We start from the raw sequence: 22,500 nt of genomic DNA, 5'->3' as shown, positions 1-22,500 counted from the left end.
CTGCTCTTTCCATGTTTTCTGTGGTGTCGGATATTCAGGTGAGGTAAATACTACTCTCTTGTTTTCATGACACTCGGTCTTTAATGATTTTTTACCCATTGGAATGATTTGCTCAAAAACAAAGCGTTCTTGTCCTCTGAGTTCACAGGAGCTGTTGTCCAGAGTCTTTGTCCTGCAGCCGACTAGAGAGGAACCTCAGGAGGGTTGTTCCTCCTCACCCGAGCTTTCCTGCTCTCCTGTTTCAGCTTCAGAGTGCGGAGCTTCTGCTGCCGGCGCTTCTCTCGGTACCACAGCTGCTCACAGTACTCGTCCACGCTCAGACTCTTGGTCCCCACCATGTGCAGGTCCTTGTAGCTCCGGTGCTGCGGCGGCCACGAGTTCCCAAGTCCCGGCAGAGACGAGGGCGGGTGAGAGGCCCCGGACTGGCCCAGGAACACAGGTAGGGCTCCCCCCACCGGGCCAGTCTTCCCGTGGTTGGGGCCGTGGCTCTGCTGGTGTCGGGCAGCTGGGTGGAGGCTGTGGTTGGGGATGATGTGAACGCGGTATCGGGCCAGGACCTGGCTGTAGGAGTGCTCATGGCTGCTGCAGGTGTAGACGCCTGCGTCAGCCAGCTCCAGGCGTTGAACCAGCAAACCACGCTTCATGTGGAGAGAGCGGTCGTCATCGCTGTGAGGAAGCTGAGAGAGAGAGAGAGAGAAGCAGCAGGTTTCATGGTGACAAAATGTGTTTGTGTGTATAAACTGAATCTCATCATGTCTTCTCCTCTGATACGTCTCCAGCAGATGTTGACTGATTCAGACTCACTCTGTCCTCAGTTTGCTGCGAGCTGCCCGTGTGCCGCTGCACCGTCCACCTGAGCTCGGCCGGAGGTGACCAAGGAACACACTCCAGGAAGGTGGAGTTTCCCTCCACGCCGTACACCGACTTCTCTTCCACAGCGTCAGAGTCTGACGAGGAGAAAGAAGAGAAACACAGATCAGGGGAAATATTCACCAGGTGATTGGTGTGAATCGAAAAAAGGAGGAACACACATTCTAAACAGGAAGAGAAACTAAAGAAACATTTCTGAGATGTCAACCACTTCATCATTTCTTTAACTTCAATAATCTTTACTGCCACTGTGTTGAAGCGGAGAAAACTGCAGTTACACAGAACGGCCCCTAGAGTGCGCCTCATGTCTACCTGCAGCAGAGAATATTCAAGAAGGTATTTTAAATCTGTAGAAACTTTATTAGTTTGTTATCGTGCAACAGTTGAAACTTTGGTTTTGGACAAATAATCAAACATTTGGAAAATGTTCTTGCTGAATTAATTATTGTACAAAATGAACTGTTTAAATATTCAGTGTGTTCCTGTTGCATTCAGTAGTAAATAGAATTTACTATCTGTGATACTATTTTTGAAGGTAGTTAAAAAAGGTCAAATATTTGTATATTTATATACATATTTTATACTTTCTATATACTATATATTTATTACAGTAATTATGTTGATCAAACTGTGACTTTAGAACAAAGCTGAACATTAAACTTCAAAATCAGACATGAAAAAGCATCAAGGCTGAAATGATAAAACGTCAATATTTTAGCAGGTCCTTCTTTCCCTCTGTGCATCGTATTGTAGGAGATCAGTTTGGATCTTGATGCAATAAATCAGCACTAACACATTTATATATTTGAAGGGACCATGAGGCTTTGGCGAAGGTGCGAGCTCTAATGAGAGACATTGTAATTTACCTTCAAGTACATTTCCAGTATAAACACAGGACAAACTGAAGACCCTGCTCAGACTGAACACAGGAGGAGCTGGAGCTTCTGGATGGATCCAGACGTGAGAATCAAACACAGCTGTGGATTTATGCCGATCTCTTATGTGGACGAACAGCGAAGACCACCGTGGTTCTGCGTTCCATCGCTGCGTCACTTTAAACACATGATCGATGGAGGAAATCCTCCTCTCAGATCCTCTGATATAAAGAGACTTCATATCAAACTCACCGTCCTCTGTGACTGGGCACTGACTCCAGGGGTCTCCATACTTCACATCCTGTCTCCGTGCCCGCCTAACACCAAACCAGGGGAAAGTGTGATGTACATGTGGTAACTGTTATGAATGTGTGGTGTCCTCATTACCCCTCTGTCCCTCTCTACCTCTTGCTGGTGGGGAAGAACCTGGAGCAGGTCTGTCCATCCCAGGAGCAGTAGGGGTCTCTGGCCAGACAACACTTAGCACAGTCCGTCCCGTACAGCTCGCACCTCTGGAGCCCCAGCTGGGCCACGCTGAGCTCGCCGGACACGTACAGCTGTTGCTGTGGTCGAGACGGACGACACAGAGAGAGATTGATTTTATTGAGAGTTCATTATACTGTTGTAACAACAACACAAGTCTCAACTAAACAACACAACTTTGAACACAACATTTACTGGACTAATTAGAGCCTGAGCAGTGACGGCTGCAAGGATCCTATTGGGTTTCTTATTCTTTCCCCATCCCCCAATGTCAGATTGGTGTCGTCCTAAACACGCGCGACTTTTGCTGAAACTTGTACGAGAAATGTTCGCATCAGATGGTTTCCGTGCATGTAAACAAAAGTCAGAGGACGCACCCTCTTGGTCGACAGCTTCATGCTCAGGATGGGAGTCGGACTCTGTGGAATAAAAAGAAAAATGGATGAATGTTTCTGTTGCTTCACACAAAAACACACGTTTATACCAACGTGCATCTACAGCTGTTTACGATGAGCCGAACGAATCCACGTAGATTTATTAACACACACATTTCTATGCATTTGATACCAGATTGTGTCACATTTCATTTTAGAAATTCAAGTTGATCACACTGAACATGAAAACTCCTCTTCTCCCTCGTCTTCTTCACAGCCTGGTGTTCAATGTTTGTGTGTCTCAGTTTTCTAACGACCTCAGGAGCCTTAAAGACGCCGTTTGAAATAGTTCTTCACTGAGCTTCGTTCATTCAGTCGCAACAAACCACACAGTCTGAAGACAAAGCTGGAAAATAAAAGGAGGAGTGGAGGCTCATGTGACCGACACAGAAACGGTGACTGATCTTTACCTGAACTGATATTTCAGCCGTGCAGAGGTTGAGGTGAACGTTAAATGCTGCGGCCTCGCTCTGAGGTCAGAAATCTAATGAGTCTCTCTCTCCATCAGGTGGATAAATTACCCCCGAGCTCCATTTTTCTGGACCACTGACTCATTTCATGGCCTCACAGAGGAGAGTCAGTGACCCTCGACCGCTCTGAATGAGCCGAGGGGTGGATGAAGGAAACTCAAAGCCCACAGACCGAGAGACTACAGCCTCCGACCTGAAACCCAGTCAGGATCCAAACAACCTGTCAGTTGCTCCTGCAGCTGTACGGTCACCTCCGGCTCTTTACACCCAGAAATGACTCAGTTCCTGTCTCAGTTGTTGGTAAACAACGAACGCCTGGTTTCCTGTTTGTTTGTTCTCGTCCTTCCTTCCCTTCACCTGCACAGTGTTTTGATTCTCTTTCCCTTTTCTTTCATCCTCTCCTTGTTCTTCCTCCTCATCTTCTTCATCTGTTTAAAAACAGAAACACACAAAAATGTGCTTTTCCTATTTTTGTCATCTCTCTGCTCGTCTTCCTGGTCCGTTTGTAAACACAGAGGATCTTGGGAAATATGCGTCCTGATATCTGCTTGTTTCTCTTTTGGGGAGTTTGTCCAGATGAACACGTTCCACTGAAAAACTACACGCACACACAGAACATCACAGGGTGCAGAGCTGGAAGATGAGCAGTGAGAGACATTACAACAAACTTGGGTTTTAGGCATTCAAGTCCTGCGTGTGTGTGTGTGTGTGTGTGTGTGTGTGTGTGTGTGTGTGTGTGTGTGTGTGTGTGTGTGTGTGTGTGTGTGTGCGTGTGTCAGGATTCACAGAGAACGAAGAAGAGCAGTGAAATGATTTCCACAAATCAAATCAAAGTGAAAAATGATACGGACGAACATGTTTCATCCTAAGAAGTAGTTCTGTTAAAAGATAAAACCATGAAAACGTCGTCAGCCTTCTGATTTTCTTTCTCACAGTTTAGTGGCAGCAGCGTAATGGAACCAGCTCAAATCACCGTACTTTATATGCTTCCAACCTCTTGCTCCAGTATTTCTTGGGTCGGGGGCTGGAGAGACTGTGAGAAACTTCACATAGTGGGTAAAAAAACACGAAGCTTCCTGTGAAAGCTCGAGTTCTTTTGGTTCCTGGATCAGAAGCAGTATTGAAACTCTATGTCACCTGGAAGACGGTCAGCTCCTCCAGAATGAGCTCCTCTGTGTCCCAGTTGTGTTTGATGACCGACACCGCCTTCACCACCTTCCCATCATCTGCACGGCAACAGGAGAGCGTTCGAGTCAACGCACATTTCATCCACATTCACAATAAATCCAAAATAACTAAATATACAATAAAGAGAGAAAACTCATGGTGCACACATCACACATCCTACAGTGTTAACCGTAGTAACCAACAACACACAACTGCTACACAAACCAGCTGCTACAGTCAAAGCAGCCAATGTGTTTACACATGTTCACTGAGAACATGAGGAAATCACATGAATCTGCTCATGGAGGAAAATATCATGGGATGATTGTATGTAGACATTTGCATGTAAACATACTGCACACACACGCACACACACGTTACAATGATCCCAGGGAGCCTCGTAAACCTCAGAGGTCGTGCTGTGGGAAATCTCCTTTGCACATGTATGTTTACAGTGAGTGTGTGTGTCAAACGAACCTATACCCTACACCAGGGGTCACCAACACGGTGCCCGTGGGCACCAGGTCGCCCCCAAGGACCACATGAGTCGCCCGCAGGCCTGTTCTGAAAATAACACAACTCACCAGTGAGCTGCGTCTTAGATTTGATATGCGTTTCTAATTCATTGAATGATTTATTTTTGATTCTGTCAAATGTTTATTCTCATTCTGAAGTTGACTCCTGACTATGATTTGTTAACGGTCGGTCGGTGGCTCGTGAAAATGGAACATTTGTCTGATGAAATGTTGAAGAAGTGATCGTCTGAAAATGTAAACACTTGCTGAGATTCATAGAAATAAAGTGTTGAACCCTGATATCATCTGTTTCCCACCTTGTTAAGTCAATGTTGATAATTACTGTGAGAAATCATGAACGTGATCAGCGTCTTCACACAGATGAGAATCATTTATCATTAATAATAATATATAACTATCAAACTGGCAGCCCTTCGTATGACTCAGTTCCCATGAAGTAGCTCCGTCTCAAAAAGGCTGGCGACCCCTGTCCATGGACTAAAGATGAACTCTCTCCGTTGAAGTTGTTCAGTGTGATTTGAAATCAGCTGGTAAAAACCTGGGAACATTTGCTCCAAGCTCTAAAATATCAAATATCAGACGCAGCCAAGAATCAAACCACCGTGACGTCACCTTCGGTTTGTGAGCTGCAGCTCTGAAGCCTCACGTCAAACATCTCGTTCAGCGCCATCTTGATTTTTTGAAAACAGGAGTAACCATATTTGAGCAGGGGGTGGAGCCTGACTGAGAACTCGAGGACACGCCCACCTGTCGCCTCATGATCCTAATTGACCAAATGATCATCAGCTGTTTTGAAGAAGACCTGAAACTAGAGACAGTGTGTGTCCTCAGTATGTGTCCTCAGAGACAGTGTGTGTCCTCAGAGTTAGTGTGTGTCCTTAGTGTGTGTCCTCAGAGACAGTGTGTGTCCTTAGTGTGTGTCCTCAGAGACAGTGTGTGTCCTCAGTGTGTGTCCTCAGAGACAGTGTGTGTCCTCAGTGTGTGTCCTCAGAGACAGTGTGTGTCCTTAGTGTGTGTCCTCAGAGACAGTGTGTGTCCTCAGAGTTAGTGTGTCCTCAGTGTGTGTCCTCAGAGACAGTGTATGTCCTTAGTGTGTGTCCTCAGAGTTAGTGTGTCCTCAGAGTTAGTGTGTCTGTTGTGATGAAAACTAAGTTTCACTCGTGGTCCAAAAGTCCAAAATTTCAGTCGAATAAAAAGCAGCAGAGTTTATTGTCGACAAAAAACCAGAGAGCATTCAGTAGCGAGCCGGAGCTTCACCAGAGAAGAACTCTGCCTAACAGTAGTGTGGTGTTGTCTTATAAACCCTTTAGAGACCAAACCTGTCAGCTTTTCATTGGTTATCATCATTTCGGGGCCACACGTGTCAGTAGGTCATTGGTCAATTTTCTAGCTCTGGAAATTTCCACTGGGCATGTTGGGATCTTACACTAACTTTGCTTATTCTTGACACCATTATCTTTTGCTTAATCAGCTTAGTATTTTTTAAAAGATATTGTGCTTACATTTGACACCATTATGTTACAATGCGGTCAGTTTGTCTTTTTTAAAAGATTAATATTTCTTCACACAAGTTATACAATCACCTCATACTGCTTGTTACACACAGAATATATGGTTTGATTCGTAATTACATTCACAAACTTATTGTAATCAGTAGTAAATCATGTTTCAATCACACCTTAGTTTGTAGTGCAGATTCTTAAAGGTATACAGTGACATTCATAAGTGACATGGTTTAATGGCCAAAAATTATACTACATGTCCTCAGAGTCCGTGCAGACAGTGTGTGTCCTCAGAGACAGTGTGTGTCCTCAGTGTGTGTCCTCAGAGACAGTGCAGACAGACACCACATCCTGGGATTCAAAGGTTTCTCATCAAGAGGCTTCTTCACTTCACGTCCCCTCGTCTTTAGTAAACAACAGATTCAGATCTCGTGGCTCTGAATTATTTTTTTCATTCACACGATATTTTATCGCGGTCACGTAATATATATTTTACCAGATGCCAACAGGGGGCGCTGTAACTTCCACAGAGACACAACCCCAGATGTTGTCCCAGCTGTTCTTCTGCATTTAGCAGCTGGAACTGAGTGTCTTTGATTCTGGATCATGTTGGTTCTCCTCTGATCTTTATCAGAACCTGTTTGGTCCTCGTTGTAAAACCCTTTCATGTAACACTGATTCATGTCATTTGTAAATCAAACAAACACGCAGAGCCACAAACAGACATTGAAGAAAAAAGGAGGTTTGCACCTGAAGCATTTTCCAAACTCAAACTACAGCAAACTGAATTCATACGATGAAATTCATGTGTCTGACTCAAAGTGATTTAAATGGGTTTCACTTTGTGTCCTGCCCTTGCAGAAAGGGGGGAAATGTGGTTATACACACATGGACATATACTGAGGGACAAAGGTGGACAATGATAAAGACAGACTTAGATACACTAGATGTGACTCTGTATCGAGGGTTTATATATTCTGCTGGGTGTCATTTCAATAAACACATTCTTCATGTGAATAAACACAATCCATAACGAGGGGCAAGATTTTGGGGCAAGAAGGTTCGTGGTTTGAATCCCGGTTCAGATGCGGTGTCTCTGTGTGCAGTTTGCATGTTCTCCCCGTGTTTTCTCCAGGTGCTCCGGCTTCATCTCACAGTCCAAACACATGCAGATGAGGGGTTGGGTGAATTGGAGACTACACACAAGCTGCTGCTGCTTCAGCCTCTGGATCATCAGGACACAGCTCAGCCTCCGTCCACACACACTGTCCTCTTCACACTGTCCTCTTCACACTCACCTTCACAAAGATCATCTCCATCTGTTGAGAGAAGAAGACATCAGTGTTTACAGAGACTCACTTCATCAGCTGTGAGTCAGTGATGCAGCACATCCAGTATAAAGAGCAGCAGGGACTTCAGTCCTGTTCAGAGGTGGAGCAGCTTCCTTTCTGCTTCATGTTCACGTGTTGGAATGAACACGCTAAGAGCTGCACACACTTTGACCATCACGTGTGTTTCCTCTGCATGTGAAAGTGCAGAGTGGACACTTGAGAGGTGGATTTCCTGCTGTTACAGGTGAAGACATGTTTCACTGTGTGTTGATGAACATGTGCTTCTGACAAACTGTCAGTGGACAGATGAGACAGATGGACAGATGAGACAGATGGACAGATGAGACAGATGGACCTCAGCAGAGCTTCTGCTCTGTAGAGACAGCTCATGGTTACCATGGTGATGATGCTTCTCTGAGGCTTCAGTCACACTGATCTCAGAGCTGTGACAAAGAGCCAACTGATCAGTTGTTCACTGATGAAGTGAGAGAACAAAGTGTCTCAGATCAGATGAAGACGTCTCTGCTCATCATGTGAGGCTGTCAGCTGTGGTCCAGCTTCACTTCCTGTTCACATGAAAACAACAACAACTGTCGTCTTCACATCAACTCAATCAAACGATCACAACCGGCTTCTGGCTCGTCTGATTGGCCGACTGTTGTCTCTCTGTGTTTCTGTCCAATCCTGAAGTCTGTCATCGTTGTCCTCTCACAGCTTCACTGAGGAAACACTGAGGCCTGAACTACGAAGACACTTCAACATGTCCACACAACAGTGTAGTTACTTTGCTCAGTGGGCGGAGCTTTTAAACAGGTTGATCTCCAACTTCACCTGCTCCGGAGCAGGTTAGCCGTCCATCATCAGTTACCATGGTGATTTAACCTGATGAGAAGTGAACGAGCTTCGTAGGACTGAAAAAACTAAACCTGAAGTTAACCTGATAACCACAAATCCTGCTTCTGGTCCAGACCCTGGATCTTCACTGTGATACTGACTGTGTTTAGTAAAATACTGATGAAAGCAGCGTGGACTGACTCCAACCATCTACTGACCTCAGAGTCTCCAGTGGACAGGTTGGACTCTGTAGAAGACCACACAGCTCCTTCACTCCTGAGTCCTGCAGCTCGTTGTTACTCAGATCCAGTTCTCTCAGATGAGAGGGGTTTGACCTCAGAGCTGAAGCCAGAGAAGAACAGCTGATCTCTGACAGTCTGCAGAGACTCAACCTGAAGAAAGAATAAAACTTAACTGTAAATGAATCTGAGTTCATGTGTGAAAATAACAGATATTCATGTCAGCACAGACTCATAACATGGAAGATAAATATGAAATCAGACATGTTGGACTAAAGACGAGTCCTGATTCAGTAACAACAGATTATTTGGACCCGGTCTCTGTCCTGCAGATCAGTTTATGAAATCCAGAACTAAACACAGATGAGTTTTAACAAGTAGCTGAATATTTAAAATGTCCCAGATTAATGAATGAATGGATTCAAGTTATGTCTGAAGAGGAATTATGTTCAATGAGTATTAAATGAAGCGTTCGGGCATAGCTTCACTTGACAACAAATGACGTCATGAGGTCAAAGGGCAAACTCCGCTAGGGTACGCTCGTTTACATTCCCTGGGCGGTCTGGGGGTTTACGTTACCACTATATAGTCTATGCATAATATGTCAATGATCTCCGGCTATGGCCATGATCCAAACCTGTGACTCTCTCTCTCTCTTTATGTTGTGACGGCCCATTAAGTACATTTGCAGGTATTTTCTTTATCTAATATATTTTATTTTATTGGATTGTTTATTAAAAACAAAGGGGGGGGGGGGGGGGGGGGGTTCTACCTTATGTTGATTCTCAATTGAAGGTTCTACATGGCTTCATTTGTCAAAGGAAACATGAGCAAAGATTGATCCAGGGTTAGAGCCCTTATGCAACAGATGTAAGGCAGAAACAGGTTCCCTCATTCATACTTTTTGGACTTGTCCAAATCTTCACAATTATTGGACGTCTATATTTGAGACATTCTCTGAGGTGTTTGGACTCAATTTAACCCCTCCCCCTTTGATTGCAATTTCTGGAGGAGTTTCTGAAGACGCTCTCCTTCCCAAACATTACTCCAATGCTATTGCTTTCGCCTCCCTAATTGCTCGGAGACTTCTCCTTGTGAAATGGAAGCAGGAGGCCTCTCCCACTCATGTGCTATGGACTCCAGAACTTCTGAAGTTTTTACATCTGGAGAAAATAAGGTGGACGTTAGGTGGTTCAACAGGTACATTGGATAAGACGTGGCAACCATTTCTAGCACACATGAAGACGCTAAAGCTGTGTACCCTTCTGTGACTGATTTGTGTTTGAACCAAGGTGTAAAACATTTGACATGGAGACAGCTGTGATTGACATACATGTCTTCCTCTTTACTGGATTGTATGGACATTTGCTCATTATTATTTGTTGTTGTTTTGCCTGAAGTTTTTCTTGTGAAAGTTGACATTTGACTTCATTTCATGTTATTGTTTATCCTTTTGTTTTGTTTGTTCATCTTTTTATTTAGAGATATTATTGTCACTATTACTATTGTTTTGTTTGTTTGTTTCTATTTGTTGTGTATGAGATGTTTTTTGTTTTCGGGGGGAGGGACATGTAGAGGGGAGGGGACGAAAATGCAACAGACACACCTCTGTATTAGCATTTAGCACTTACTGGATTACAAAGCTGCTGTATGTTGATGATAAAAAAGGGAAATAAAATAATTAAAAAAATAATAAAATGAGTATTAAATGAGATGAACTGTGTATAAATGCTGTGTTATAGATATGAGATCTACAAAAGTCAGTGAACTGACCTCAGAGTCTCCAGTGGACAGGTTGGACTCTGTAGAAGACCACACAGCTCCTTCACTCCTGAGTCCTGCAGCTTGTTGTAGCTCAGATCCAGTTCTCTCAGATGAGAGGGGTTTGACCTCAGAGCTGAAGCCAGAGAAGAACAGCTGATCTCTGACAGACTGCAGCTCCTCAACCTGAAGAAAGAATAAAACTTAACTGTAAATGAATCTGAGTTCATGTGTGAAAATAACAGATATTCATGTCAGCACAGACTCATAACATGGAAGAGAAATATGAAATCAGACATGTTGGACTAAAGACGAGTCCTGATTCAGTAACAACAGATTATTTGGACCCGGTCTCTGTCCTGCAGATCAGTTTATGAAATCCAGAACTAAACACAGATGAGTTTTAACAAGTAGCTGAATATTTAAAATGTCACAGATTAATGAATGAATGGATTCAAGTTATTTCTGAAGAGGAATTATGTTCAATGAGTATTAAATGAAGCGTTCGGGCATAGCTTCACTTGACAACAAATGACGTCATGAGGTCAAAGGGCAAACTCCGCTAGGGTACGCTCGTTTACATTCCCCGGGCGGTCCGGGGGTTTACGTTACCACTATATAGTCTATGCATAATATGTCAATGATCTCCGGCTATGGCCATGATCCAAACCTGTGACTCTCTCTCTCTCTCTCTTTATGTTGTGACGGCCCATTAAGTACATTTGCAGGTATTTTCTTTATCTAATATATTTTATTTTATTGGATTGTTTATTAAAAACAAAAGTGGGGGGGGTTCTACCTTATGTTGATTCTCTATCAGATAATTGAATCACTAGTTTAATAGACTGATTATAGCTCAAATACTTTTCTATCAAAGAGACAGTGGCTGAGACCAAGAGTGTGATCTCAGAAAAAGCTTGGAAGCTTTGGGAGTCTTGTGTTTTTCTTTAGAGAATGACACTGAGGATAATGGGGAGGTTGGGGTTGATGTGTTCATTGTTTGTGTTGAAGGTTTTATCTGTATTCACTTGGTCATGTTTGAACGTACTAAGGTCGACTAGAGTTACACAGCTAACTCAGATACATCACAAAAGGTATAAAATGATCCTTCACATTTTCTTCTTCCATAAACTCTGATGGCAACACCTGCTCCCTCAACTTCAGGGAGAAACGGCTGCCACATGAATCTAATCAGCTGGAATGTTCGGGGACTTAACCATCCAATCAAACGTCATCAAGTATTCTCTCATCTCTTACACCTTAAAGTCAACATTCCATTTCTTCAACAAACTCAGCTAAAAATAGAGATCACCCGAAAATGAAGAAAGATTGTGTTGGACAAATGTTCCAGTCTAAATTCAACAGTAAAGCTAGGGGTACTGCTATTTTGATTCATAAATCAGCTCCATTGATTGTCTCCCATGTAGTAGCTGACCCAAATGGCCGTTATGTAATTGTAACTGGCTCTTTATTTAACGCCCTTTACTCTTAGCTAATGTATACGCCCCCAACTGGGACGATAGTGATTCTTTCAGAAACGTTCTTCACTCATTACCTGGTATTAACACTCACTCATTATTACTTGGGGATACATGAATACTATCATGGACCCTACACTTGACCGCTCTTCCACAAGACCGTCACCACTCTCAAAGTCTGCTCTGGTTCTGCAGTCGTATCTGGAGACCGATGGGGTCGTTGACGCACGGCCACTTCTTTATCCATCAGACAACACTGGTTCTTCTCTCCTGTACATCAAACATACTCGTGCATCCATGACTTTTTGGTTGATAAAAAGTGATTATCTCAGGTAAAAGCATGCACGTATAATAGTATTGTAATATCTGATCATAGCCCTCTGGTGTTAGAGCTCAGCTTTCCTCATCAAAATTCTATTTACTCATGGAGGCTTAACCCTCTCCTGCTATCTGATGCAGGATTTCTCCAGTACATCTCCAAACAGATGGACCTTGTTCTAAACACAATAACAGAGGACATGTGGCAGTCTGTCCTCCATAGAGTACGTTCTTCCTCCATCTGTGCCAGACATGGACTCCTACAATTGAAGGTTCTACATGGCTTCATTTGTCAAAGGAAACATGAGCAAAGATTGATCCAGGGTTAGAGCCCTTATGCAACAGATGTAAAGCAGACACAGGCTCCCTCATTCATACTTTTTGGACTTGTCCAAATCTTCACAATTATTGGACGTCTATATTTGAGACATTCTCTGAGGTGTTTGGACTCAATTTAACCCCTCCCCCTTTGATTGCAATTTCTGGAGGAGTTTCTGAAGACGCTCTCCTTCCCAAACATTACTCCAATGCTATTGCTTTCGCCTCCCTAATTGCTCGGAGACTTCTCCTTGTGAAATGGAAGCAGGAGGCCTCTCCCACTCATGTGCTATGGACTCCAGAACTTCTGAAGTTTTTACATCTGGAGAAAATAAGGTGGACGTTAGGTGGTTCAACAGGTACATTGGATAAGACGTGGCAACCATTTCTAGCACACATGAAGACGCTAAAGCTGTGTACCCTTCTGTGACTGATTTGTGTTTGAACCAAGGTGTAAAACATTTGACATGGAGGCAGCTGTGATTGACATACATGTCTTCCTCTTTACTGGATTGTATGGACATTTGCTCATTATCATTTGTTGTTGTTTTGCCTGAAGTTTTTCTTGTGAAAGTTGACATTTGACTTCATTTCATGTTATTGTTTATCCTTTTGTTTTGTTTGTTCATCTTTTTATTTAGAGATATTATTGTCACTATTACTATTGTTTTGTTTGTTTGTTTCTATTTGTTGTGTATGAGATGTTTTTTGTTTTCGGGGGGAGGGACATGTAGAGGGGAGGGGACGAAGATGCAACAGACACACCTCTGTATTAGCATTTAGCACTTACTGGATTACAAAGCTGCTGTATGTTGTTGATAAAAAAGAAAAAGAAAATTATAAAAAATAATACAATGAGTATTAAATGAGATGAACTGTGTATAAATGCTGTGTTATAGATATGAGATCTACAAAAGTCAGTGAACTGACCTCAGAGTCTCCAGTGGACAGGTTGGACTCTGTAGAAGACCACACAGCTCCTTCACTCCTGAGTCCTGCAGCTTGTTTCCACTCAGATCCAGTTCTCTCAGATGAGAGGGGTTTGACCTCAGAGCTGAAGCCAGAGAAGAACAGCTGATCTCTGACAGTCTGCAGAGAATCAACCTGAAGAAAGAATAAAACTTAACTGTAAATGAATCTGAGTTCATGTGTGAAAATAACAGATATTCATGTCAGCACAGACTCATAACATGGAAGATAAATATGAAATCAGACATGTTGGACTAAAGACGAGTCCTGATTCAGTAACAATAGATTATTTGGACCCGGTCTCTGTCCTGCAGATCAGTTTATGAAATCCAGAACTAAACACAGATGAGTTTTAACAAGTAGCTGAATATTTAAAATGTCCCAGATTAATGAATGAATGGATTCAAGTTATGTCTGAAGAGGAATTATGTTCAATGAGTATTAAATGAAGCGTTCGGGCATAGCTTCACTTGACAACAAATGACGTCATGAGGTCAAAGGGCAAACTCCGCTAGGGTACGCTCGTTTACATTCCCCGGGCGGTCCGGGGGTTTACGTTACCACTATATAGTCTATGCATAATATGTCAATGATCTCCGGCTATGGCCATGATCCAAACCTGTGACTCTCTCTCTCTCTCTCTTTATGTTGTGACGGCCCATTAAGTACATTTGCAGGTATTTTCTTTATCTAATATATTTTATTTTATTGGATTGTTTATTAAAAACAAAGGGGGGGGGGGGGGGTTCTACCTTATGTTGATTCTCTATCAGATAATTGAATCACTAGTTTAATAGACTGATTATAGCTCAAATACTTTTCTATCAAAGAGACAGTGGCTGAGACCAAGAGTGTGATCTCAGAAAAAGCTTGGAAGCTTTGGGAGTCTTGTGTTTTTCTTTAGAGAATGACACTGAGGATAATGGGGAGGTTGGGGTTGATGTGTTCATTGTTTGTGTTGAAGGTTTTATCTGTATTCACTTGGTCATGTTTGAACGTACTAAGCTCGACTAGAGTTACACAGCTAACTCAGATACATCACAAAAGGTATAAAATGATCCTTCACATTTTCTTCTTCCATAAACTCTGATGGCAACACCTGCTCCCTCAACTTCAGGGAGAAACGGCTGCCACATGAATCTAATCAGCTGGAATGTTCGGGGACTTAACCATCCAATCAAACGTCATCAAGTATTCTCTCATCTCTTACACCTTAAAGTCAACATTGCATTTCTTCAACAAACTCAGCTACAAATAGAGATCACCTGAAAATGAAGAAAGATTGTGTTGGACAAATGTTCCAGTCTAAATTCAACAGTAAAGCTAGGGGTACTGCTATTTTGATTCATAAATCAGCTCCATTGATTGTCTCCCATGTAGTAGCTGACCCAAATTAAAAAAATAATGAAGCCTAGAACCAGGTATGGACAGGCCTCTGACACAGGAGTCGTTCCCTGGACCTCAGGATGCTCTGACTATGTACAACTATGAATGAACTACATGACGATGCCTAAACACACACACAAGCACAGCCTGGACTCATCTCACATTCATCATTAATTACTCTTAAATACAAACTACATCCTGCCGAAAAGCAAGACAAGACTAATTCAAATGGAATGAATCTAAATGTGTTCACGTTGGTACTAAAAAATATATCTACTGCTATTCTACCATGGCCACAGACTCCTGTGTCAGAGGCCTGTCCATACCTGGTTCTAGGCTTCATTACTTTTTTAATTGCCAATTTTTTGGTTCCGGTAACCTGCCCGAAGCCTCCAGCCTCCAGCAGGAGCCCCTGTGACCTGGACGGGACACCGCTGTTAGCATTAGCCGCTCAGCGGGGCCTGTTCAGGAAGCAGGCGGGAGCTTTTATTTTCCATATCAGGATGCCCCAGGAAATCGGTAAAGAGTCTCCAGTTGGTCCAAAATGCTGCAGCACGAGTGCTGACAGGAACTAGAAGGAGAGATCATATTACTCCTGTCTTGGCTTCTCTACACTGACTCCCTGTAAGATTCAGAATAGATTTCAAAATCCTGCTCCTCACATTTAAAGCTCTTAACAATCAAGCTCTTCATATCTCAAAGAGCTGATAACACCATATTATCCAAAGAGATCACTTCAGTCACAAAACAAAGGCTCTCTTGTGGTTCTAGAGTCAGTAAGAGTAGAACAGGAGGTAGAACCTTCAGCTACCAGGCTCCTCTCCTGTGGAACCAGCTCCCACTCTGGGTTCAGGAGGCAGACACCATCTCAGCATTAAAGTTAAACTAAAACGTTCCTCTTTGATAAAGTCTATAGTTCTGGATCAGGTCCTGACCCATCACTTAGTTATGCTGCTGTAGGTCTAGACTGCTGGGGGAACTCCCATCATGCACTGAGCACCTCTCCACTTCTCTCTGTCTCTCTGCCCCCCCACATTCATTCATTCATTTATTTTAATACATGTCAATGACTGTTTCACTTTGTCCTCCCATAGTCTCTCTCTCTCTTTTTCTCTCTCATCTCAGATATCTCTGACCCCTGAACCTCAGGACAACAACTTTTACTATTACTAATTACAATATCTCAGTAATTCATTATGATATCAAATGTGTCTGTCATCAATAATAATTAATAGTCTTTACACTGTTGTTCACATTTTAACAAGTCAGATCTGATGCCTGATGGTGCTCAAGTGTCCCCGGTCTTTCTCGCCCCCCCTCTCCCCTACTTCCCCCTCCCCACTATCCCTCTCTCTCCTCTCCTCCCCCCATTTTCTTTGCTCACCCCAACCGGTGGAGGCAGATGTCTCCACATTGAGTCTGGTTCTAGAGGCTTCTCTCTGTTAATGAGGGAGTTTTTCCTCCACAGTCTCAAAGTGCTGCTCATTGTGGGAACTGTTGTGTTTCTCTAGATTTAACATGATGTTAAGGTCTTCACCTTCTATGTACAGAGCCTTGAGATATGTATATTATGATTTGGCGCTATACAAATAAAATTGAACTAAATTGAATTGAGTTGTTGTGTATGATAAGATTTTTGTTTTCGGGGGGAGGGACATGTAGAGGGGAGGGGACGAAAATGCAACAGACACACCTCTGTATTAGCATTTAGCACTTACTGGATTACAAAGCTGCTGTATGTTGTTGATAAAAAAGAAAATAAAATAATTAAAATAATACAATGAGTATTAAATGAGATGAACTGTGTATAAATGCTGTGTTATAGATATGAGATCTACAAAAGTCAGTGAACTGACCTCAGAGTCTCCAGTGGACAGGTTGGACTCTGTAGAAGACCACACAGCTCCTTCACTCCTGAGTCCTGCAGCTTGTTGTAGCTCAGATCCAGTTTTCTCAGATGAGAGGGGTTTGACCTCAGAGCTGAAGCCAGAGAAGAACAGCTGATCTCTGACAGACTGCAGTGATTCAACCTGAAGAAAGAATAAAACTTAACTGTAAATGAATCTGAGTTCATGTGTGAAAATAACAGATATTCATGTCAGCACAGACTCATAACATGGAAGATAAATATGAAATCAGACATGTTGGACTAAAGACGAGTCCTGATTCAGTAACAATAGATTATTTGGACACGGAGACTCAACCTGGATAAAGAAATGTGAATATTTGAATGTGTCCTCCTGTTATTGAGGATCGTCATCATGTCAACACAGACTCTCAACATGCTGCTGACCTCAGTCCAGTCTGTGACCTGAAGATAAATATCACATCAGACATGTTGGACCATTGTTTCATTCATCACCTTCTTCTCTGTGTGTTTGGTCACTGAGTAGGTTTGTGTCATTAAACACTGTTTAAAGTAGAGATGGCTCCTGACAGTCACTTCCTGTTTGGTTCTATACTCATCAACTGTCCAACGTGCTTCAATAAGAACGTGTCTTATTGTTGAGAACCTGAGGAGGACGAGTGCTCGGTCTCTGTCCACATGTTACTCACTGACACTTTATGAATGGAGTTGGACTGATGAGGTGGACGTGACTGACAGGCTGGGTGAGGGACAGATGACTGAGGGACAGTGAGCAGAGCAGAACTGAGACAGTTCAATTTAAATAAATGACCAAATAAGAAAGAACTTTAGAAAAGTGAACATTCAAGGATTTAAGGACCTGACCTCAGAGTCTCCAGTCGACAGGTTGGACTCTCCAGTCCAGCACAGAGCAGCTTCACTCCTGAGTCCTGCAGCTCGTTTCCACTCAGATCCAGTTCTCTCAGATGTGAGGGGTTTGACTTCAGAGCTGAGGCCACGACTTCATAGTGAGTCTCTGAGAGGAAACAACCACCGAGTCTGTAATTAAAGAAAATATCAAATGTGTTAGAATAAAATCAGAAAACACAACATTCATACAAAACGTGATCATGTGACCCTCACCCTGGTTAATCCACTTTTCCTCTTGAACATTTGATCTTAAAAACACCTCAAGAGAATCCTTTCAGATTTGGTACAAGCGTTCATTCAGACTAACAGATGACCTCATTAGATTCAGGTGGTCAAAGGTCAGAGGTCAAGGACTTGAACATGACGTCTCAAGTCTGTCTTTAGAGAACTTCTTCACATTTTGACCAGTTGGACTCAAAGATCAACTGATTAGATTTCAGTGGTCGAAGGTCAAAGGTTACAGTGACCTCATATTATTGTGAATGCAACATGTCAGTGACCTGCAGGGACTGACTCTGCACTGGTTGGTGGTGGTGCACAGACACAGGATGAGAATTCTAGTTTGAAGAAAGAATAAACTGTTCATGTTTAAAACTTTTCAACTAAGTTCACGTTCATTTGTTCTGTTTTTTATTGGGATGAGTTAGACGACAGTTTTTAATCGATGGTGTCGGATCATGAATCCAGATCTTCACTTTAACACGGAGTCCTGCAGTTCACGGTCTCTGAGCACAAAATGTTGACGAGTCATGTTTCATGTTTAAATGTAGCCTCAGAAACTCTGGAGTGAATCAAACAGACTGAGTTCATCTTTCACCAGCTTCAAGAAAACTTCTAGAACATACTGGATATACAACAATGAGATGAGAATGTGTATATACCATATGTACACATGTACTATTGTATACATATATTATACACACACACACTACATGTCTTTGGTTTGTGGATGAAGCTGGAGAACCCAGAGAAAACCCTGCAGACAGGAGGAGAACCTCCTCCTCACAGAGAGGCTGCACTAACAGTGTTGACCACTACAACACCATGCTGCCCACAAGAAGGAGAATCATTGAACACTGTGTGTGTTTGACTCATCTACACTGATTCAACATGGTATTGATCATGTCTGGACTCACAGAGCCTTCCTGCAGTTCCTCACAGCTGGGATCAGTCTCAGTCGACCCTGGTCTGATGTGTTGAACTTCTTCAGGTCCAACTCATCCAGAACCTCCTCTGACATCTGCAGCATGTAGGCCAGAGCTGAGCAGTGGATCTCAGAGAGTCTCTCCTCTGATTTGTTCTCTGACGTCAGGAACTGTTTCATCTGCTGATGTACTGAGTGGTCGTTCATCTCAGTCAGACAGAGGAAGATGTTGATGCTTCTGTCAGGAGAAATGTCATCACTCTGCATCTTCTTCAGGTTGTTGATGATTCTCTGGATGTTCTCTGGATTGTTCTCTGTCCAACCCAGCAGGCCTCCTAAGACTCTCTGGTTGATCTCTGGATTGTTCTCTGTCTGACCCAGCAGGCCTCCTAAGACTCTCTGGATGATCTTTGGATTGTTCTCTGTCCAACCCAGCAGGCCTCCTAAGACTCTCTGGTTGGACTTCAGACTGAGGCCGTGAAGGAAGCGAACAAACAGATCCAGATGACCATTTTTACTGGTGAGGGATTTCTCCATGGTTCTCTTCAGGAGGTCATTCAGGGAGAAGGTACCATCTGTGTTCCCATATGTTCCCAAGAAGTTGTTGAGTTCTTCTGAGTTCCTCTCGGTGTAACAGTGGAACATGTAGACTGCAGCCAGAAACTCCTGAACGCTCAGATGAACAAAGCAGTAGACTGATTTGTGGAAGATCACACACTCTCTTCTGAAGATCTCAGTACAAACTCCTGAGTACACCGAGGCCTCTGTGACATTAAGACCACACTGCTCCAGGTCTTCTTGGTAGAACATGATGTTTCCTTCCTCCAGATGTTTAAGCGCCAGCCTCCCCAGCTTCAGAAGAACGTCCCTGTCAGCCTCCGTCAGCTGCTGTGGACTCGTCTCATGTCCTCCACCGTACTTGTTGTTCTTCCTCTTTGTCTGAACCAGCAGGAAGTGTGAGTACAGGTCCGTCAGGCTCTTGGGCAGCTCTCCTCTCTGGTCTGTGGTCAACATGTGCTCCAGAACTGTAGCACTGATCCAGCAGAAGACTGGGATTTGACACATGATGTGGAGGCTCCTGGACGTCTTGATGTGTGAGATGATTCTGCTGCTCAGCTCCTCATCACTGAATCTCCTCCTGAAGTACTCCTCCTTCTGGGCGTCAGTGAAGCCTCGTACTTCTGTCACCCTGTCAACACATGTAGTAGGGATCTGATTGGCCGCCGCAGGTCGGGAGGTTATCCAGACGAGAGCCGAGGGAAGCAGATTCCCCTGGATGAGGTTTGTCAGCAGCACGTTGACCGATGACCTCTGTGTGACCTCAGACACGACCTCCCTGTGGTTGAAGTCCAGAGAAAGTCTGCTTTCATCCAGGCCGTCAAAGACGATCACAGGTTTACAGACAGCGAGCGTCTCTGCTGTGAGCTTCTGTAATGTTGGATGGAAAACACGGAGCAGCGTGAGAAGACTGTGCTGCTCGTCTCTCACCAGGTTCAGCTCCCTGAACGAAAGCACAACCAGCAGACCCACATCTTGGTTTTCTAAACCCTCTGCCCAGTCCAGAGTGAACTTCTGCACCGAGAAGGTTTTTCCAACGCCAGCGACGCCGCAGGTCAGGACGACTCTGATGCTGCTCTGCTGGTCAGTGAAGGCTTTAAAGATGTCGTGGCACTTGATGGGAGTGTCGTGGAGGCTCTTCCTCTTGGAAGCCGTCTCAAGCTGCATCACCTCATGTTCAGTATTAACCTCTTCACTCTGTCCCTCTGTGATGTAGAGCTCAGTGTAGATCCTGTTGAGGAGGGTTCTACTTCCTCTTTCCTCAGTTCCTTCAGTCACATGTTCACATCTCCTCCTCAGACTGATCTTATGTTGGTCTAAAACCTCCTGCAGACCCCGATCTGCTGAAAGACAAGAGACAATGTCAGAGACAGAGAATCTGAGAATCTGCTGATTGTTTTCATCAGATACAGAAAAACTAGAGAAATCAAAGCTTTTGAACTTTGTGCTTTTATAACCAAGTGAAATGTTGATGCTGTATGAAGGAACAAAATCAAACATGTGCTGTTGTCAGAAGTGAAGACATCAGCAGACACATGTACAGTGCTGCTCTGACCGGCTGTCTGAGCTCCAGCTCCTCTTCTGGATCTTTGTCCACACTGGGGACAGGAGGAGTCTCCTGAAGAACCAGACTGGTCCCAGTATGAGGTGATGCACTGTCTGCAGAACCAGTGTCCACAGCTGGTGGAGACTGGATCCTTCAGGACGTCCTGACACGAAGCACAGCGGGACGACTGCTGCTCCTCAGAAACATGACTCCTCCTCCTCTCTCTGTGAAGACATGTCCTGATAAGTCAAATGTCACAGTCACAGGTCGTCATCACTTCTGTCAAGGAGGTTTTGTTTCCACCCTGTATGTTTGTGTGTTGGTTGGTTGGTTCGTTAGTGGGATTATAAAAACCACTGAACAGATCACCAGTAAACTTGGTGAAGGATGTGTTCTGTGAACCAGATGTTCAGAGGACTGATGTTTATGAGTGAAATGGATCTAGTGAATTTCAAAGTGGTTTCATCAGGAGCGTGTTGGGCCTTGGTGGAGGTCTGAGCTCTTTGAGGGATTCTGAGAGATTAGTCACCAATTTCAATGAAGCTGTGTCCTAATGCAGGGGCCACACTAGAGGAAACTACATCCTCTTCAGATCAGTTCACAGTAGAAACAGTCTCTTACTTTGTGTGTGAGGGTCCAGGTTCATTACTGAAGTTTAGAGGCTCAAGTTTGGAGCAGTCACTCTTCAGAGACACACAGCTGAACTCTGGAGACTCTGCTCTGTCCTCTTCCTCCACATCACCACTCATCTTCAGTCTGAGAGGAAAAACCCTGTGATGTCAAACACACAATGAAGCCAGGTGCATAGATTCAGTGTTTCTTCAAATATAACAAATGAACTAGACGATTGTCTAGAGCGGCACTTTAGCAGGGCGGCCAAATGTGAAGAGCTGAGGAACGTGTCAATCAAGCAGCAGCCGCCTCCTTCACTGCCTCCCGCCCCCAGCTCTCAAGAGCCAGTGGTCGATTCAATTTAACTTTATTTAACTTGATCAGAGATTGTCCTCAAATCCATTGACAGGATACTGCAGCATGTCTAAACAACCGAGATCATGTGGTCGGGAACATAAGAAGACTGTTGAAGTTCATTGTTAAATATATTGATCCCTGCAGTGTTGTGCTCCTTCATATTTGTTCTCGACGCTGAACTGAACAGACGTGAGCAGCGTTCACTCTTGCTCTTGGTTTCCTCATCATCGTATAGACCAGGGGTGAGGAACCTTTTTCACATCAAGGGCCATTTCAATTTGTATAAAGTCCTCCGAGGGCCACACTATTATGAACACATACCTAGGGACGCAAAAAGAGACGGGACAAAAGTCTGTAAGCTCTGTGTTACTCATGAGCTGCATGTCCTCACATGTCAGCCTCACCTGAGGGGAGGTGAGGCTGGAGCTGTTTCTCTGGTGAGGCCTCTGATGCTACGAGGGACTCCTTCACAAACTCTCCTTCCACACGAGGCTTCAGCTTCGTGGTTATTAATTCACTCACCACAAAACTTGCAC

The 22,500-nt window shown here is 43.7% G+C and overlaps 2 protein-coding genes across 3 annotated transcripts in view; both read right to left on the bottom strand.

The window, feature by feature from the left end:
- Positions 1-5,554, bottom strand: part of LOC138405670 (semaphorin-3D-like) — a 6,873-nt gene extending 1,319 nt beyond the window's left edge. Inside the window, exons 1-7 of one of the 2 annotated variants that reach the window (XM_069515686.1) lie at positions 5,448-5,554; positions 4,270-4,358; positions 2,606-2,647; positions 2,151-2,308; positions 1,737-2,062; positions 805-947; positions 1-677 (exon numbers count right to left, since the gene is read on the bottom strand). The exon at positions 1-677 is cut by the window's left edge and continues 1,319 nt beyond it. In XM_069515686.1, coding sequence (XP_069371787.1) covers positions 183-677; positions 805-947; positions 1,737-2,062; positions 2,151-2,308; positions 2,606-2,647; positions 4,270-4,358; positions 5,448-5,505 — 1,311 coding nt within the window. In that variant the 5' untranslated portion in view covers positions 5,506-5,554 and the 3' untranslated portion in view covers positions 1-182. The remainder of the gene's footprint in view (positions 678-804; positions 948-1,736; positions 2,063-2,150; positions 2,309-2,605; positions 2,648-4,269; positions 4,359-5,447) is intronic. The other variant, XM_069515694.1, reaches the window with a different exon arrangement.
- A 460-nt stretch (positions 5,555-6,014) lies between these two features.
- Positions 6,015-22,500, bottom strand: part of LOC138405661 (NACHT, LRR and PYD domains-containing protein 12-like) — a 17,136-nt gene continuing 650 nt past the window's right edge. Inside the window, exons 2-10 of the mRNA XM_069515577.1 lie at positions 21,617-21,766; positions 21,005-21,219; positions 18,884-20,789; positions 17,703-17,876; positions 16,828-17,001; positions 13,547-13,720; positions 10,515-10,688; positions 8,721-8,894; positions 6,015-7,656 (exon numbers count right to left, since the gene is read on the bottom strand). Of these exons, the coding sequence (XP_069371678.1) occupies positions 7,647-7,656; positions 8,721-8,894; positions 10,515-10,688; positions 13,547-13,720; positions 16,828-17,001; positions 17,703-17,876; positions 18,884-20,789; positions 21,005-21,219; positions 21,617-21,744 (3,129 nt within the window). The 5' untranslated portion in view covers positions 21,745-21,766 and the 3' untranslated portion in view covers positions 6,015-7,646. The remainder of the gene's footprint in view (positions 7,657-8,720; positions 8,895-10,514; positions 10,689-13,546; positions 13,721-16,827; positions 17,002-17,702; positions 17,877-18,883; positions 20,790-21,004; positions 21,220-21,616; positions 21,767-22,500) is intronic.

This window comes from Paralichthys olivaceus, chromosome 2 (genome assembly GCF_024713975.1).
Source record: "Paralichthys olivaceus isolate ysfri-2021 chromosome 2, ASM2471397v2, whole genome shotgun sequence".
Lineage (NCBI taxonomy): Eukaryota > Metazoa > Chordata > Actinopteri > Pleuronectiformes > Paralichthyidae > Paralichthys > Paralichthys olivaceus.
Note: the sequence above shows the minus strand (reverse complement) of the source record. Positions and strands in the feature narration are given on the sequence as shown.